At 41.1% G+C, this 17,826-nt stretch overlaps 1 protein-coding gene across 1 annotated transcript in view; it reads right to left on the bottom strand.

Moving 5' to 3' along the window:
* The window catches only part of corin (corin, serine peptidase), a 232,537-nt gene that overhangs the window by 29,346 nt on the left and 185,365 nt on the right, over nucleotides 1–17,826 (bottom strand). Inside the window, exons 11-16 of the mRNA XM_060830982.1 lie at nucleotides 17,202–17,433; nucleotides 15,837–15,982; nucleotides 12,252–12,359; nucleotides 6,201–6,314; nucleotides 4,921–5,031; nucleotides 173–302 (exon numbers count right to left, since the gene is read on the bottom strand). Coding sequence (XP_060686965.1) covers nucleotides 173–302; nucleotides 4,921–5,031; nucleotides 6,201–6,314; nucleotides 12,252–12,359; nucleotides 15,837–15,982; nucleotides 17,202–17,433 — 841 coding nt within the window. The remainder of the gene's footprint in view (nucleotides 1–172; nucleotides 303–4,920; nucleotides 5,032–6,200; nucleotides 6,315–12,251; nucleotides 12,360–15,836; nucleotides 15,983–17,201; nucleotides 17,434–17,826) is intronic.

Below are 17,826 nucleotides of genomic sequence, written 5' to 3'. Positions count from 1 at the left end.
AAACGTGAGGCAATTTTTACTGCGTTAAAAAAACCTAAAGGAGCACTTATAATGTCAATCAACAAGTCATGGCTAAGGAGAGCAACACAATGCAGATGTGTTGCAATTATGGTTGAGTGTTGAAAGTGCCCCTTAGCCAAGAATCTACAGCACTATATGCTACTGACCTTACCCTAAACCAATCTGCTTGCATGCCAGCTGGCTGAGCTCATCCTGCCAATCATCAGCACATATGTGATAGTCAAAAGTCGACCTGTGCACAACTAGCTGCGATAAGGAAGCTGGACTGTCCACCAGTGACACTGTAAACAAATAAACAGGAATAATAATCAGTTACCATTGAATCATACAGGACAGAAGGAGGCCATGGTTTTTAATCTTACATGTAATACAGGCATCACTGGCTTGGATTTGGAGATGCTGGGGTGTACAAAGTTAAAAAAACACAGCCCAACACCAGCATCTCCAAATCTGAGCCAGTGTTGTGTGATTTTCAACTTTGTATCACTAGCTGGGTCGGCATTTATTGCCCATCCTGAATTGCCCAGAGGACAATAAAGAGCCCAGCACAGTATTGTGGGTCTGCAGTCATATGTAGATCAGACCTGGTAAGGATTGCAGATTTCTTTCCCTCAAGGACTTTCCCTAAAGTGAATTGTGAGTCTTTACAACAGTTGACAGTAGCCACATGGTCACCATTGGACCAGCTTTTATTCCTGATGTTTATTGAATTCAAATTTCACTATCTGACATGTAGCATTTGAACTCTTATCCCCAGAATATCAGTCTGATTCTGGTATGATGACATTACCACATCACTCCCATAACCCCATGCCTCAATTGGAATACATGTGTGGTCCTTTCCAAAGCCCTACCTACATAGTCCTGCTCCCCACTCAGCCCTACAACACTAAATTGCTTTCCCTATCATGTTTTTATCCAATTTCTTTATGAAAATTACAATTGAATAACCTTCAGCAGTATTCCAGACCAAAATAACTTACTATGTAAAAATCAAATCAAATCTCTCTTTGATTCATTTGCCAATTATCTGAAATATGTGCCATATGGTTACAATCTGCTATCGCCACCTGATGAAGGAGCAACACTCCAAAAGCTTGTGATTTCAAATAAATTTGTTGGACTATAACCTGGTGTTGTGTGACTTTTGGCCTTATCTGCTTGTAGCAACAACTTCTCCTTAAATACTCTCAGCCTTCATAATATTGTTCTTCATAATTTGACCTCCCCTTCAGATTCTCCAACTTGACAATGATCCCAGCATCTCTAGTTTTTTGCACTTTTCTGTACATTTGTTCACTGCAATGACTTTTTATTGAGTTTTCACCATAATTATACCGTGCGCGAAATTTGACATTACCCTGGGGTTGGATTGGTACCCAGATGCCTACCTCACCAGTGTAATTTTGCACACTATGGGTGAGATGATGGGTGGCCCATATGATCCTGACCCAATACATCCAGGGAAGATATTTGGGTGGAACTGAGAAATAGGAAAGGGATGATCACCTTTTTGGGATTGTATTATAGATCCCCTAATAGTCAGAGGGAAATTGAGAAACAATGTGGATGTACCTACTAGAGAAGGTGCAAAACTTGACCTACTCTTGGGAAGTAAGGCAGGGCAGGTGACTGAAGTGTTAGTGGAGGAGCACTTTGGGGCCAGCGACCACAATTCTATTAGATTTAAAGTAATGATGGAAAAGGATAGACCAGATCTAAAAGTTGAAGTTCTAAATTGGCGAAAAGCCAATTTTGTTGGTATTAAGCAAGAACTTTCAAAAGCTGATTAGGGATAGATGTTCACAGGTAAAGGGATGTCTGGAAAAATCAGAAGCCTTCAGAAATGAGATAACGAGAATCCAGAGAAAGTCTATTGGTGTTAGGGTGAAAGGGAAGGCTGAGAGGTATAGGGAATTCTGGATGACTAAAGAAATTGAGGGTTTGGTTAAGAAAAAGAAGGAAGCATATGTAAGGTATAGACAGGATAGATCGAGTGAATCCTTAGAAGAGTATAAAAGAAGTAGGAGTATACTTAAGAGGGAAATCAGGAGGGCAAAACGGGGACATGAGATAGCTTTGGCAAATAGAATTAAAGAGAATCCAAAGGGTTTTTACAAATATATTGAGGACAAAAGGGTAACTAGGGAGAGAATAGGGCCCCTCAAAGATCAGCAAGGCAGTCTTTGTGTGGAGCCACAGAAAATGGGAGAAGATACTAAATTAATATTTTGCTTCAGTATTTACTGTGGAAAAGAATATGGAAGATGTAGGCTGTAGGGAAATAGATGGTGACATCTTGCAAAATGTCCAGATTACAGAGGAGGAAGTGCTGGATGTCTTGAAACAGGTAAAGGTGGATAAATCCCCAGGACCTGATCAGGTATACCCTAGTATTCTGAGGGAATGAGAGAAGTGATTGCTGGGCCTCTTGCTGAGACATTTGTATCATCGATAGTCACAGGTGAGGTGCCGGAAGACTGGAGGTTGGCTAACGTGGTGCCACTGTTTAAGAAGGGTGGTAAGGACAAGCCAGGGAACTATAGACCAGTGAGCCTGACACCAGTGGTGGGCAAGTTGTTGGAGGGAATCCTGAGGGACAGGATGTACATGTATTTGGAAAGGCAAGGACTGATTAGGGATAGTCAACATGGCTTTGTGCATGGGAAATCATGTCTCACAAACTTGATTGAGTTTTTTGAAGAAGTAACACAGAGGATTGATGAGGGCAGAGCAGTAGATGTGATCTATGTGGGCTTCAGTAATGCATTCGACAAGGTTTCCCATGGGAGACTGATTAGCAAGGTTAGATCTCATGGAATACAGGGAGAACTAGCCATTTGGATACAGAACTGGCTCAAAGGTAGAAGACAGAGGGTGGTGGTGGAGGGTTGTTTTTCAGACTGGAGGCCTGTGACCAGTGGAATGCCGTAAGGATCAGTGCTGGGTCCTCTACTTTTTGTCATTTACATAAATAATTTGGATGCGAGCATAAGAGGTACAATAAGTAAGTTTGCAGACGACACCAAAATTGGAGATGTAGTGGACAGCGAAGGGGGTTACCTCAGGTTACAACAGGATCGTAGCCAGATGGGCCAATGGGCTGAGAAGTGACAGATTGAGTTTAATTCAGATAAATGCGAGGTGCTGCATTTTGGGAATGCAAATCTTAGCAGGACTTATACACTTAATGTACACTAGGGTGTGTTGCTGAACAAAGAGACCTTGGAGTGAAGGTTCATAGCTCCTTGAAAGTGGAGTCGCAGGATGGTGAAGAAGGCATTTGGTATGCTTTCTTTTATTGGTCAGAGTATTGAGTACAGGAGTTGGGAGGTCATGTTACAGCTGTACGGGACATTGGTTAGGCCACTGTTGGAATATTACGTGCAATTCTGGTCTCCTTCCTATCAGAAAGATGCTGTGAAACTTGAATGAGTTCAGAAAAGATTTACAAGGATGTTGCCAGGGTTGGAGGGTTTGAGCTACAGGGAGAGGCTGAACAGGTTGGGGCTGTTTTCCCTGGAGCGTCAGAGGCTGAGGGGTGACCTTATAGAGGTTTACAAAATTATGAGGAGCATGGATAGGGTAAATAGGCAAAGTCTTTTCCATGGGGTCGGGGAATCCAGAACTAGAGGGCATAGGTTTAGGGTGAGAGGGGAAAGATATAAAAGAGACCTACGGGGCAACTTTTTCACAGAGAGTGGTACGTGTATGGAATGAGCTGCCAGAGGAAGTGGTGGAGGCTGGTACAATTGCAACATTTAAGAGGCATTTGGATGGGTATGTGAATCGGAAGAGTTTGGAGGGATATGGGTGGGTGCTGGCAGGTGGGACTAGCTTGGGTTGGTATATCTGGTCAGCATGGATGTGTTGGACCAAAGGGTCTGTTTCCATGCTGTACATCTCTATGACTCTTTGACTCTAAGTCATCAAATCTCCAATTAAGAGATATTAAGAGACTCTTCCAGTCCCATTACAATTTGTGCCAAGGTGGGTGTGGCCAGAGCTAAATTTGTTGGGACCAGAGAGTTGTCAAATGTTTTAAAATCTTTCAAGCTGTGTTATATATTTAGATGGATTTGGTTTGAGTTTTTTTTGTGTAATGAACTTCCATGTTATTGTTAAAGAAAATCTGTCACCTCATGTGCCCATTTTCCACTGAATGACTACCACATTAAATAAAGATGACCCAACGAGCCAGATTTCACTGTTATCCAATTTGTCCAGTGGTAACATCAACTGGGATCATAACAGTATCTTGAAGAAATTCAGTACTTGATTCAGCAGGGCTGTGATGTTGTTGCAGCACTGAGCAGACCAATGTTTTGTTACAGCAATGAATGTTTCCTTCTAGCTAGCTAGCTGCAAGAGTAGCATAACTGTGCCCCAGTGGCTCAGGGGTTAGCACTGCTGCCTCACACAACTCAGGTAACTGCCTGTGTGGAGTTTGCACATTCTCCCCATGTCTATACGGATTTCCTCCAGGTGCTCCACTTTCCCGCCACTGTCCAAAGATGTGCAGGTTAGGTGGATTAGTCATGTGAAGTGCAGGGTTACAGGGAAAGGGTAGGGTGTGGGTCTGGGTGAGATGCTTGAGGGTTGGTGTGGACTCAATGGGCAAAATGACCTGCTTCCACACTGTAGGGATTCTACAATTAGTCTACTGTTCTACTGACAAGGCAGGGAGTTGAAAAAATTCAGAATCTCATAGTTACAGTTTCAAAATAAATGCTATGCCTGTACCAGGTTAACAACCAGCAGCATTCATAATCAAAGAATTGAATAAATTACCAATAGCAGAGCCAACAGTCCAAAATCAATCAAAATGAACTTAGAGTCTAGCCCATGAGGTAAGGGAAGTGTGTTCCAATCAACAAAAGGTTACTTCGCAAGACTCACCACAGTTCCATTCATCTGAGCCATCAGGGCAATCGTTCCTCCCATCACACCAAGCGTGACGGGGAACACAGGCATGGTTAACACAGACTACCTCATTGCCTTTGCAAGACGCTAGAATGAAAAAAGGCAAAAGGAATCAGAAATATCTTTAAAGTTTTCCATAAAATATTCTGTCCTATTTCTTGGCAGAACAGAATTGCTCAAATTTTAGAAGAAAATAAACCTAACTCACAGACAATCCATCCGAGAGTATTGCTTCATTCGAATATTCCTGCAGTATAGCTCAAAGGAAATAACCAATTTCAAGTTTGAATTTAAAAATATCATGTGTCTGGTTGAATCAACTTAGTCTCTTTTGACTTTTACAATGTTTTTAAACTTCTAATTCAAAACAAACTTTAAGACACCCGCTTGAAAACAAAGGTAAGCATATGTTTGAACATGTGTTGTCACACCCTGCTGTAAAATATCCTGACCAATTCCCATGAGTAATGTGTTTAGTGACTGAGCTGGGTGAAAGATCAACAATCCTATCTTGCACTCCAATTAGTTACTGAAGAGTAGCTTTTCCTTTCAAGGTATACGGTTGTAATTGTTCACCTCTTACAATGTGCAAGTGCTACATTGCTTTCTCTGTTAAGAAAAGTAATCTGAAGTTCTGAAAAAATATTTTCAAAACCATATTTGAATGAAATATTTGAATATTGTGAAAATATTTTTTAAATTATTAAAATCACATCAAGGGGATGCCATTCAGTGAAAACTTCAATACGAACAACGTTTGAAAGAAATTCAAATAATGCTAATGTAGTAAGCGGACGCTACATGTTGAATGGCGAATTGTGGAAGCCCATTCACTCCTGAGAAAGACCAAAGTCACAGTTCTGTTTGTCCCTCATGATTTATGGTTTCATCACACAGTTGGAACTGCCTAGTAATTCATACTCACCAGAAGAATAGCCTCTACGCTAAAATAATAGAAACTTTTGATTTTGTTTTGTGTACATAGTTTCAAATCTGTTGTGCGATCTAGAGCACCATGCCATGGTGTTGTTGTGGGGGAAACACTTTACCACAATGCAGGATATCAATTATGCTCAGTGTATTGAGTAGCTGTAGAACTATATTAATATTTGCAAAATCAGTATGTTTAGCGAGATAAATTTGGAACAGAAGCAGGATTTTAAAAGCGCATCACTAGACACATTAAAAAGGACATCTCTAAGCAAAACATTCAATTTGGTAACAAAAAAAAATTGAAAACACCAATAGTAATTTACAGCAATTCTTTTCATCTGCTTTGTCAACACAATCCTGGAAGCCATCACAGATCATTGTATGGTCGATACAGGTCTTGTCAATGGCGCATTCCCACAGTCCTCTCTCACTACAACCTGAGAACAAAGAAGAAGTCAAGAAATCCAAAGAGGGTTCATTGGATTAGCTATCAGTTTTTGTGGAAATTTAATAAACAAAGTAACAAATAAAACATTTGGTTATCATTCACAAAAAATGTTCACTGAATAATCCTATTGTTCTTATCTTAGAAACATGACTTAAAATTTGTTTTCCAAGATCAAATTATTCAGATGTCAAAATGAATACCCTGGGCTGATACCTCAATGAAGTAGTCTGATAGATACACCTATGAAATCATAGAATCTCTTCATACCCTCCTACTGATTTCCAATAGTTGCTCACTTCTCTCTGCTAGTCACAGCAGAGATTACAGATTCTGGATTAGTGGTGCTGGAAGAGCACAGCAGTTTGGGCAGCATCCAAAGTGCAGCGAAATCGACGTTTCGGGCACCACTGATCCAGAATCTGGTTTCCAGCATACGCAGTCATTGTTTTTACCTACAGCAGAGATACCAGCCCACGTTTATTCCAGTCCAGCAATAATCAAATGTTTCATCATAAAGAATTCTGCAGTCCTTCTTGAAGTCAAAGTGTGCAAACAATACAATGAACCTAAATCCTAGGACAGTCTATACCATACTTTATTGAGACTCATTGCTATCCTAACAAGTAAAAACAGAATACTGGATGACCTGGGGGGTGCAGTGAGAGAGGGACTCACTGAAATCCTTGTAGAGGGAGGAAGAGAGCTTCTTCAAGGAAGGCATCCTTGTAAGAGGATTCGCAGTAGGTTAAAATCTTCGAGTAAAAAATGAGGTCTGCAGATGCTGGAGATCACAGCTGCATATGTGTTGCTGGTCAAAGCACAGCAGGCCAGGCAGCATCTCAGGAATAGAGAATTCGACGTTTCGAGCATAAGCCCTTCATCAGGAATAAGAGAGAGAGAGCCAAGCAGGCTAAGATAAAAGGTATGGAGGAGGGACTAGGGGGAGGGGCGATGGAGGTGGGATAGGTGGAAGGAGGTCAAGGTGAGGGTGATAGGCCGGAGTGGGGTGGGGGCGGAGAGGTCAGGAAGAGGATTGCAGGTTAGGAGGGCGGTGCTGGGACGAAGGGCCTGTTTCCATACTGTAGGTAATCTAATCTAAACGTCCTGTATCCCCAGTGTCCACCTATGGTCTACAAGGCACACATCAGTTGGAATATTCCTCACTTGCTTGGATATATGTAGCTCTAACAATATTCAGGATCAACACCAATGAGGAGAATATAGCCCACTTGATCAACTTACATCCGTCACTTATATTCACGTCCTTCATCACTGATGCATAGTAAAAGCAATGTGCATTGCCTACAAGATGCACTGCTAGATGTCACCAAGACTCCTTCAACAACACCTTTCAATCAACAACCTTTCCCATCTAGAAGGACAGGCAGCAACTACATAGGAACACCACCACTTGGGCAATCCCCTCCAAGTCACACACTATGCTGACTTGAAAATGTATCGCTGTTCCTTTACAGATGCTGGGTCAAAATCCTGGAACTCTTTCTCTATCTGCACTGTGGTTTTCCCTACACAGCATGGGGACCTGCGGCAGTTCAAGAAGTCAGCTCACTATCACCACCACCACCTTCTCCAAGACATTTAAGGACAGGCAGTTAATGCTGGCCCAGACAGTTATGCCATATCCCTTGAACAACTGAAGGCTGACATGGAACAGATCGAATGAACAAGTGGATCTTTTCCAGTCTCCCATTGTTCATATAATAACTTATTAAAAATCAGAATTATAACTATTTGCTTGAAATGCTGGATGGTGGAGAATGTTACGGCAAAAAACCATGGTGTCAAATGATTCACCTAGTTTCTAAAACGGACTGCTTTCTGCGTCACACTCACAGTAATCTACCCGCAGTAAAAAGCAGACAACCTCATGTACTGATTGTTACTAGGAGCTACTTGTTTGTTGATTGTTATAATGCTTACATTATCACAAGCAACCTGACAAGTTATCAGTTTAATGACACCAGTCCAACACAGATTAACTATTTAAAATCTGCTTCACAGAAACATTCCCATTTACAACAAACTTTACAAAGTTTTCCTAAAGGTCAAGTGGAGAATAGATTTGATAAGTGTTTAACAAGGTCAGTGGGATAGAAACCCTCCTATTTCTTGAATCCAACGGCAGTATCAACCACTTCCAGGTCAGATGCAAACTAAAAGGTCCTTACACTCTGTCCCAACAAGGTCTAATCTCAGAGGAGAAGACTTGGCTCCAACACAGTGAGATTTTTCCATTTTATGGACTAGGGGTGGAGTATTAATGGAGGTGACAAGGGTCTTTCACCTGCTGCCTAGACATCAAGGGTGCCACATTGGCTCTTTATTGGAGAGTCCATCACAGAACGTGCCACTCAATTGAATAGCCAGCCTGGCCAGGATTAAGGACCAAGGGGACGATATCCTGCCAGTCAAAAGCTACCAGTCAAGTACAGTTTGGATGCTCTACTAAATAGCAGCACCAATGGAGAAGTAGGCATTACTGCTAGTACATCACTTACCTAAGGCCTAGTATGTTTGCTGCATCCCAGACCACAAGTAGGTAATGACAAGAGGGCAGTAATGGTGTTACCGTCATGGAAAAGCCAATCTGCAACAAGGTGGATGGGTGACTCTTATCCTTCCCAATGTTCAGTTGTGGATCAGACATTGTCTTTGAATGAGTGACCACAATCCCAGAGTCCAAGTGCATCAGTGATGAGGAGTTAGGTTTGGATTAATTGCTGAGTAAGAACCCTCAATAGGGAGTAATTCTGGAAGGCTGCCTACAGACCGTCACACCTTTTAGTTTGCATCTGGTTGCGTTGTAGCTGACCTGGGAGTGCTTGATACTGATGTTGGATTCAAGAAGTAGAAGGAGTTCTATTCCACTGCCCTTGTTAATCAGGGTGGGAGTGGAAAGCCTGTGCAATCTCAACGTGCCTCCTTCCCACCTGATTGAATATACCTTTTATCAAAAGTCTCAGAGGGGGAGTGCATTATGTTCTGCCCTAGCTGTCCTTAAACCTCCCTTTTGTGCAGTCATGTGTTGCAGGTCCATATCAACTGTGAACTAAAAACACTAAATTGAAGGCTTTTATATTGCACTCATTAAGACTGGGATGCAAGAAACTAAACTTTGAAAGGGAACAACAATTTATATAGCAAGAGAAGGCAGTGCTGATTTGCTTGGACCATTGTAGGCTTAGAGCTGCAGCAGCAATGTGAAGCTGGTTAAACTCTAACCAGGCAGATAGACTCAGATTGGTCAGAGTGTTATCATGAAAAATACAATAGAGGTTGGCAGCTTTCATAACCTTTTCATCTACAAAGAACAGGGTTTTGGGTGTGAATGTGCGTAGCTTCTAGTACGTGACAATGAATCAAACTGCAAGCCCAATTACTAATCTGAAATTATTTAGCAAATATTGTCCAATAGCAGAATCCAATCTAACAAGACCATAAGATTCAGGAACAGAATTTGGCCATTCAACCCATCGAGTCTGCTCCAGCATTCATGTGGCTGATCTGATCATTCTCACCTTCACTTTCATGCATTGCCCCATAACCCTTGATCACCTCACTGATTAAATATCTATCTCAGGCTTGATTACACTTAATGACGCAGCTTCAACAGCTCTCTGCAGTAAAGAATTCCACAGATTCATTACCCTCAAAGAAGAAATTTCTCCTCATTCCATTTTAAGCATACAACCCATCATTCTGAAATTATGCTGTCTGGTCCTGGACTCTCCCACAAGGGGGAAAATATCTTTCCACTAAGACTCGTGTATGTTTTAATCAACCTCTCCTCATAAGAAAATCCTTCCTTACTGGAATCAACTTAGTGACCACTTTCTGGACTGCCTTCAATTCTAGCATATCTTTCCTTAAGTAAGGGATGCAAAACTGTTCACAATTAACTGGTGACTAGTATGATTTTAATGAAAATTCTCTACTTTCACACTGCATCCCCTTTGAAATAAAAGCCAAAATTCCACTTGCCTTCTCTATTACCTGCTGAACTTGAATGCTAGCTTTTTTATGTGATTCATGCATCAAGACTCCTAGGCTGCAGAAAGCTACAGATTTTTCTCCATTTGAATGATATTCAGCTCTTCAATTCTTCCTGTCAGCAAAACATCACGTTTTCCTACATTATATTCCATTTGCCAAGATTTCGCCCATTCACTTCATCTGTCTGTATCTCTCTGCAGACTCTTTGTGTTATTCTGACTTCTTGCCTTTCCACATATTTTGGTGTCATCTGCAAACTTGGCAAAAGTGCATTCACTTTCATTAGTATCGATTGCAAATAGTTGTGGCCCCAACACTGATTCTCGTGACAATCCATTTGAAACAAGTTGCCAGCTTGAAATGTTGCCTTCCTATTGTTGGACGTGGATTTGTGAGGTTTGTGAGCACAGACTGGTTCAGTGTGGTCAGCATGCTGCCTGCAACAGGCGCCTAAAGGGACATGTTTTTGGAAAAATGTTTGCCAGTTGTAGGACATAAGCTTCACGTAGCTGACATCACACTGGTACGAGACTCATTTATCACATTATATATTAGTGTGGTAGGCAACATGCCTTTTGACATTCTGTTAGTGGAGAGTACCACTCATGTTTACTGCAGAGTTGTAGTGTGAGACAGCAAGCTTCACATGTTGCTTACATTTTTAAGATATCTTCCCCTTTGATGGCAGTCGGAGATAGACTAGCTGAGCACCTTTCAGTGTCACAAGTGACAGTGAGAAACCTTTTCAAGATTTTGCATAGTATACAGCAAAATATGATTTGATCAGGGCAGCCATTTTTAAGCAGCCATCTCAGCACTTGATTTACTTTGTGAGCAAGAGAGAAAGTGAGAACTGCAAATGTTGGCGAGTCCGAGTCAAAAAATGTGGTGCTGGAAAAGGACAGCAGGTCAGGCAGTATCTGTGGCAGGAGAGCCAACAATTTGGGCATAAGCTCTTCATCAGGAATGTGACGGGGAAGGGGTTTCAGAGATAAATAGGAGGGTGGTGGTGGGGCTGAGGGGAAGGTAGTTGGGAAAGTAATAGCTGGATGCAAGTGGGGAGTGATTGCGATAGATTGGTGGGGAGGCTGAGCTGATTGGTGGGAAAGAAGATGGACAGGTTGGTCAGTTCAAGAGTGTAGTGAGTGCCAAGTTGGAGGGTTGGATCTAGGATGAGGTGAGGGAGGGGAGATTTGGAAACTAGTGAAGTCAACTTTGAATTGGTGTGATTGGAGGGTCCCAAGGTGGAAAATGAAGCATCCTTCCTCCAGGCATCAGATGGATTTGGTGGAGAAGGCCCAGGACTTGCATGTCCTTGTGGAGTGGGAGGAGGAGTTGAAGTGGTCAGCTACAGGGCGGTGGGGTTGTGACCCAGATATGTTCCCTGAAACGCAATGCAAGTTGACGTTCTGTCTCCCTGATGTAGAGGAGACCACATCGAGAGCAATGGACATTGTGTGCAGATGGCTAGTAGCTGAGAAGTTTGATCTTGTAGCACGTGGAACTGTACGAACCTTTAACATGTATATTGAGAAGTAAAAATAGACTTGTGAGAGAAAATAACAGAAATCACATTGGCAAATTTCTCAACCAACACATCTGGCAAATGCTTTGACTGCTCCATTTCAATAGTATATGTGTGGAACAATCAAGAAGATTAAGACTGGTTAAACTCAAATTCACACAGGAAACCTTTACGGACTGCTTACTGTGGAGATCTTGTCAGTTTTGACTGGATTTTATTCTTGGGTCTTGGAGATGAATGTGTAGCATGTGCACCCCAGCTCTTAGTAGACATTTTTTAATATAAAAAAAATGATATTTTATATACAGCCCTTGTAGAAATCTTGCTGTAGTCTGTTGGGAAATTAAAATGTAGGATCTTCACAGAAGGAATGCAAGCAACACATACCACATGCTTCCTCATCGCTAAAATCATCACAGTCTGGTCGTCGATCACACCTTTTTGATGCCAAGACACATCTCCCTGATTTACACTTGAAATGACTTGGGGAGCACTCTGTGAATAAAACAGTAAATCTTTCCATCAGTGCACTTCCATTGCATCTGGTGAGGATGGTTACACATGGTGGGCTTTAGATGCAGGCAGGCCCATTATTTCTATCATTATTTTAGCATTTTCATTACATTAAATAATTGGGAATTTAATCATATTGTGAATTAATAGTTCAATAAGGAAGTATAAACTGTGAGCAGTCATTCATCATGAATCACAATATGGAACAAAATTGACACCTTCAGCAGGCTTGTTTGAGACTGCAAGTGAAGTTCATTTAATTATTTAATTTACAACAAAGTATTTGAATCAATTCATTGGATATATTTACTGAATACATCAAGACCTTCTGCTACCTACACTGAAACAACACCACCTTAATACAAAAGATATTGGGATTGCTTTCTGTTGAGGCCAGAGTTCCTTCAAATTTAAATATGACAACTTATTGCAGAATGTAACTCTATACATTTATAATTGTTATTCAAAGTCATTCATATAAACAATCCAAAGTCTAGAATTTGTCTTTAGAGGGCTATTGAATGTTCATGTACTTCTATCACAACAACACTGCCTTTCGGTGCCTTAGCCCAATTCTTTAGAATCCCTACAGTGTGGAAACAGGCTATTCAGCCCAACAAGTCCACATGGACTCTCCGAAGAGCATCTGACCCAGAATCACTCCCCTACCCTATCCCTGTATTTTGCATGCCTAATTCAATTAACCTACACATCGCTAGACACTGCAAGGCAATTTAGCATGGTCAATCCACCTAATCTGCACAGCTTTGGAAGGAACGGGAGTACCTGGAGGAAACCCACACAGACATGGGGAAAATGTTCAAACTCCACACAGATAGTCACCTGAGGCTGGAATTGACTCTAAAAGTCTTAAACATTTCAATAAGGTCTCCTCTCTTTCTCCTAAACTCCAGTGAGTACAGGCACAACCTACTCAACCTCTCCTCATAAGAATGTCCCTCCATTTCCAGGGTCAACCTAGTGAACATTCCCTGTAATGACTCCAATGGCAGGATATCTTGCTTAGATCAGGGGACCAAAGCTGTTCACACTATTCCTGTTGTGGTCTGATCAGTACCTTGTATAGTCTCAGCAAGACAGTCCTACTTTTGCACTATGTTCCCGAATATTCGCTAACATTTTGTGATTCATGTACAAGGACCCTCAAACTCCTTTGTCCTGTAGCTTTCTGCAGTCTTTCTCCTTATAAATAACATAAAACTATCCTATTCTTCCTACTAAAGTGCACATTCTCACACCTCTGTAGACTCCTTGTGTCATCCTCATTACTTGCCTTGCCAACTATATTTGTATCCTCCTCAAACATGATGATAATAAATTCACTTTCATTATCTGAAGTCATTAATATATATCACAAATAATAATGGCTCCACCACTGATCCCCAGGACACTCCATTAGTTACAGGTTGCCATCCTGAAAATGTCAGTTTATCTCACTCTGTCTTTGTCAGCCAATCTTCTTTCCAAGTTAATTTGGGAATCAGTTGTTCAGTTGGCTGGATGGTTGGTTTGTAATGAAGTGTGGTGCAAACAGTATGCGTTCAAATCCCACAACAGCTAAGGTTACCATTAAGGACTCTTCTTCTCAATGTCTCTCCTCACCTGAGGTGGTGTGCCCCTCAGTTTGAGCTACCACCAGTTCTCCCTCTACAATGGAGAGCAGCCCTATGGTATGGTAGGATTTTAGTGACTTTAATTTACAATCCCAACCACCATGGGCTCATATGCTCTTAACATTTATTGTTTCCCTATTAACTACCCTGGTTGTTTCCTCCTCAGTAATTCTGTCAGGCTTGGTTTCCCCTTCATAAGGCCATGCTAACTCTGCTTGATTATATTTCATGTTACTCAATGCTTTTCTATTACATCCTTTATAAAAAACAGACATTTTCCCAACAACAGATTATGTGTTATCTGGCCTAGGCATCACAAAAGGCATTTTGTTGTCTAACCATTAAAAATGGTTACTCTACGAAATAAGACCCCATGATGCTGAAGTTGTTTGGGGTGGTAGGACTTTAATTCAATAGATAACTAACAGGAGGCAGATAGTCAATGACTTGGATGAAGGAATTGAGTAGATTGCAGCCAAATTTGTTGATGACACAAAAGTAGGTATTAAACCAAATAATGATGAGGACACGAGGATTCTACAAAGAATATAGAGAGACTAAGTGCATGGTAGCAAAAATAAAGTGAGCAACACACAGAATTCTGCGGTACTCAGCATCCTGGTGTGTCCTTTCACATGAATGACAAAAAGCTATCACACAGTTACACCAAGTAGTCAGTCATGTGATGTAATGTTGAATCTTATTTGCAGGGGGAATGCAATATAAAAGCCAGGACATCTCATTACAACTGTAAGCAAAGATTAAAGTTGTCATAGTTCCAGAGAACCACAGGGCTGCTGTCTCATTAGAGAAGACTGAATGGTGGTGCGTTTAGCCTGAGGGCTACCATGCCTTGGGCAAGGTGTTATGTTGAAAAGGCAAAACCTTCAGGGTGAGCTCAGTCGATATGGGAATTGAACCCACACTATCGGCATTACTCTGCATCAAACATTTGTACAGGGTATTGAAGAAACCACACTGGAGTACTTTGCACACTTCTGATTTCCTACTTAAAGAAGGATACATTTAATTTGGAAGGAGTTCAAGAATGGTTCACTTGACTGATTCTGAAACGTAAGTGTTTCATTATGATGAAAGGTTGCGTCTATACTCATTGGAATTCAGAGAAATAAGTGGTGATTTTATAAAAATATAAAATAATCTGAGGGAACCTCAGTGACAGCTCTGAGAGGATGTTTCCTCTCACAGGAGAAGCTAGAGCTAGGGCTCAGTTTCAAACTAACAGACTTTCCAGTTAAGACGAGATGAGGAAAATGTTTGCCCTCGTATAGTAATTCATATTTGGCATTCTCTTCAACAGACTACAGTGGAGGCTGGGTCATGGAAAATACTCAAGGTTGAGGGTACACATAACTTTTTCATTGATAGGAAAGTAAAGAGTTCTGGGGGCAGCATGGAAAGAGGAGTTAAGGCTACAAACATATCATTCAGGACCTTCCTGGATGGCGTAACATGCTTATTGGCAGATGTCTATCTGCTGCTCCTATTTCTTGTGACCTTCAAACAAGATTATTTTGGGAGAGGGGAAGGAGGAGACAGGGACAATGATTCACTCAGTCAGATTACTGCCAATGGGGTGAAAACAAACATTTACATCTCAGTGTTTAAATTTAAAGATGAACAATGGCCATTGGGAAGAGGTATTGAGGTTGTCTGATACCCAAGGAACTTTGGCCCAGTAAGTGCCAGCTTCTTCAAGAAAGAAAATATCTCTCAGGAAGGTATCAAAATTGAGACAAAAGACATAACCGTACCAAAGTTGCAACTTAATATAACTCTTAAAACCTATAAAATTAATACTAACCTTCCACATTCTCATCAGGCATCAGACATGTCCTATTGTCAGAGGTTTCTCTGGGGAACTGTTTGCAATCAGTGTCCTCTGGCCACTGCAGTCCAACCATACTCAGTACAGTCTCACAATGTTTTTTGGAGTCTTCACACAGGGATCTTAACATAAGAATGAAAATATTAAATAATAATTAAAATATGATAAAATAAGAGGACAACTAATTGCATATGCAATAAATTTCCCATTAAAAATAATAAATACCAAACAGCCATGCAGTTTTTCCTGCGATTAGTTGTACGTATTGTCACAATAAAAGCTTGACCGAGAGATCATTTGGATGGAATATCAATTAATTAATCAACTTGTGATGATGTTGATCCTTTAACGAGGTTTTGTTGTTCTTGGTTTTTCTCAAAGAGGTTGTAAATGACACAGGTTCCGAAAAGTCTGAGTTTGGATGGGTTTTAGGGCCAATCTATTTACCGATATCAGATACTGCCTCAGGCAGAAGGCTTTCAAGTTAAAAAAAACACTTGTATAATGAAAGAGAAGTGGCCACTTCTCCCAGCTCAGCTTTTCTCTGGTTTGGTTTTTTTGTTGTCGTAGCAGTTGTGTGGAAACATTGCTGGAATTCAGATGCAAGCTTAGGCTTGTTTTCTCTTCTGACCCCTATCCTGTAAGACCCTGTGTTTGATTTTACGTTTTGTGCCAAAGGGTGTTTATAGGGATTGTTGCAAGTATTTTGGAACAGAATCATGAAATGGGATGACCTGTTGGATTTTCAGATAGGAAAAGTTACTCAGTATTCTGTTTTCTGTCCTTTGTGTTTCATTTAGTAATTGTGTAAATACATTCTGTTTTGTTTAAAACTAAGAGTTTGGACCAGCTGATTCTCTCCTGGAATACTGACTTTACACTGGCTTAAAACAACAGCAGAGTTAGGGTCTGGGCTACGTTCTTGAAAGGTTTTGAGGGGTCTGGCCTGGTGCATAATAAAATCCTTTACCCCATATTCTCTAGCACTGTTGTTTCCCAATTCAGTATCTACATGGAATGTCCTATAATTGATGGTGAAGAAAATTGAAGGTACGTAGAAATGCATTTTAATGGAATCTTTTGGCATCAAGCAAATTAATTTTGTTAATGCAATAAGTGACAAATGCACCAATATATGTCACATATTGTTTTATTCACTCAAGAATTTTGCATGAACTATGAATATAGCAGACTTGGATTATATCTGTGATAAAACAAAACTTGATGCATTAATACTGCAACCTACTCCATTAGATCATTTTGAAAATGTCTGCGACAAAATGGAGTAGTGCTCTCCATATCCTTTCCAATCTTTTGAATAAGGAGGGCAGTCTGCATTACCTGCAAGGTGGGACCCGTTGATTAGTCTCATAGTCACACTTTGGTACAAGGATGCTGCACGCAAAAAACATGAGGTACTTGTAACAATTCGTCTGAACAAGGTTCGGAAAGAGTGAAAATTCCCAGCTAATTGATGCCTCTTTCTGGTCCCGGTGACTCAGGTAGTTAGGGTAGATGGTGAAGTTGTATGGCTGATTCATACAGAGCTCAAGAGTAATGGGCTCACATTTACCTGCAAGAGGGAAGAACATTTAAATGGATTTTCTTGCAAGATACTTGAGTTTTAAAAAGTTGGTTTTGATAAAATGGCTGAAGGTTAAATATTAGACAAACTCTCTACTAATAATGAAAATTAAACATGATACCATGTCTGGAGTGTCTTATTACAGAGGAATCAGATTATCCGAACGAGATCTCGAGGTTCCGATAGAAACATTCCATCAAAGACGTGGTGGGGGGGGCAGGGGGGAAGAGTGGTGATGGACAGGGTTGAGGGCAGGCAAGGGGAAGCGGGTTGGTGTTGGATGGGTTGGGGGGGAGGTGGGAGCGAACGATGGCAGTGTTGGACGGGTTTGGGGTGCGGGCAGCGGGGCAGTGTTGGAGCAGGTTGGGGGGGAGTGGGGGC

Source organism: Hemiscyllium ocellatum, chromosome 1, assembly GCF_020745735.1.
Source record: "Hemiscyllium ocellatum isolate sHemOce1 chromosome 1, sHemOce1.pat.X.cur, whole genome shotgun sequence".
Taxonomy (NCBI): domain Eukaryota; kingdom Metazoa; phylum Chordata; class Chondrichthyes; order Orectolobiformes; family Hemiscylliidae; genus Hemiscyllium; species Hemiscyllium ocellatum.
The sequence above is the reverse complement of the archived record's forward strand: the minus strand, read 5'-3'. Positions and strand labels throughout refer to the sequence as shown.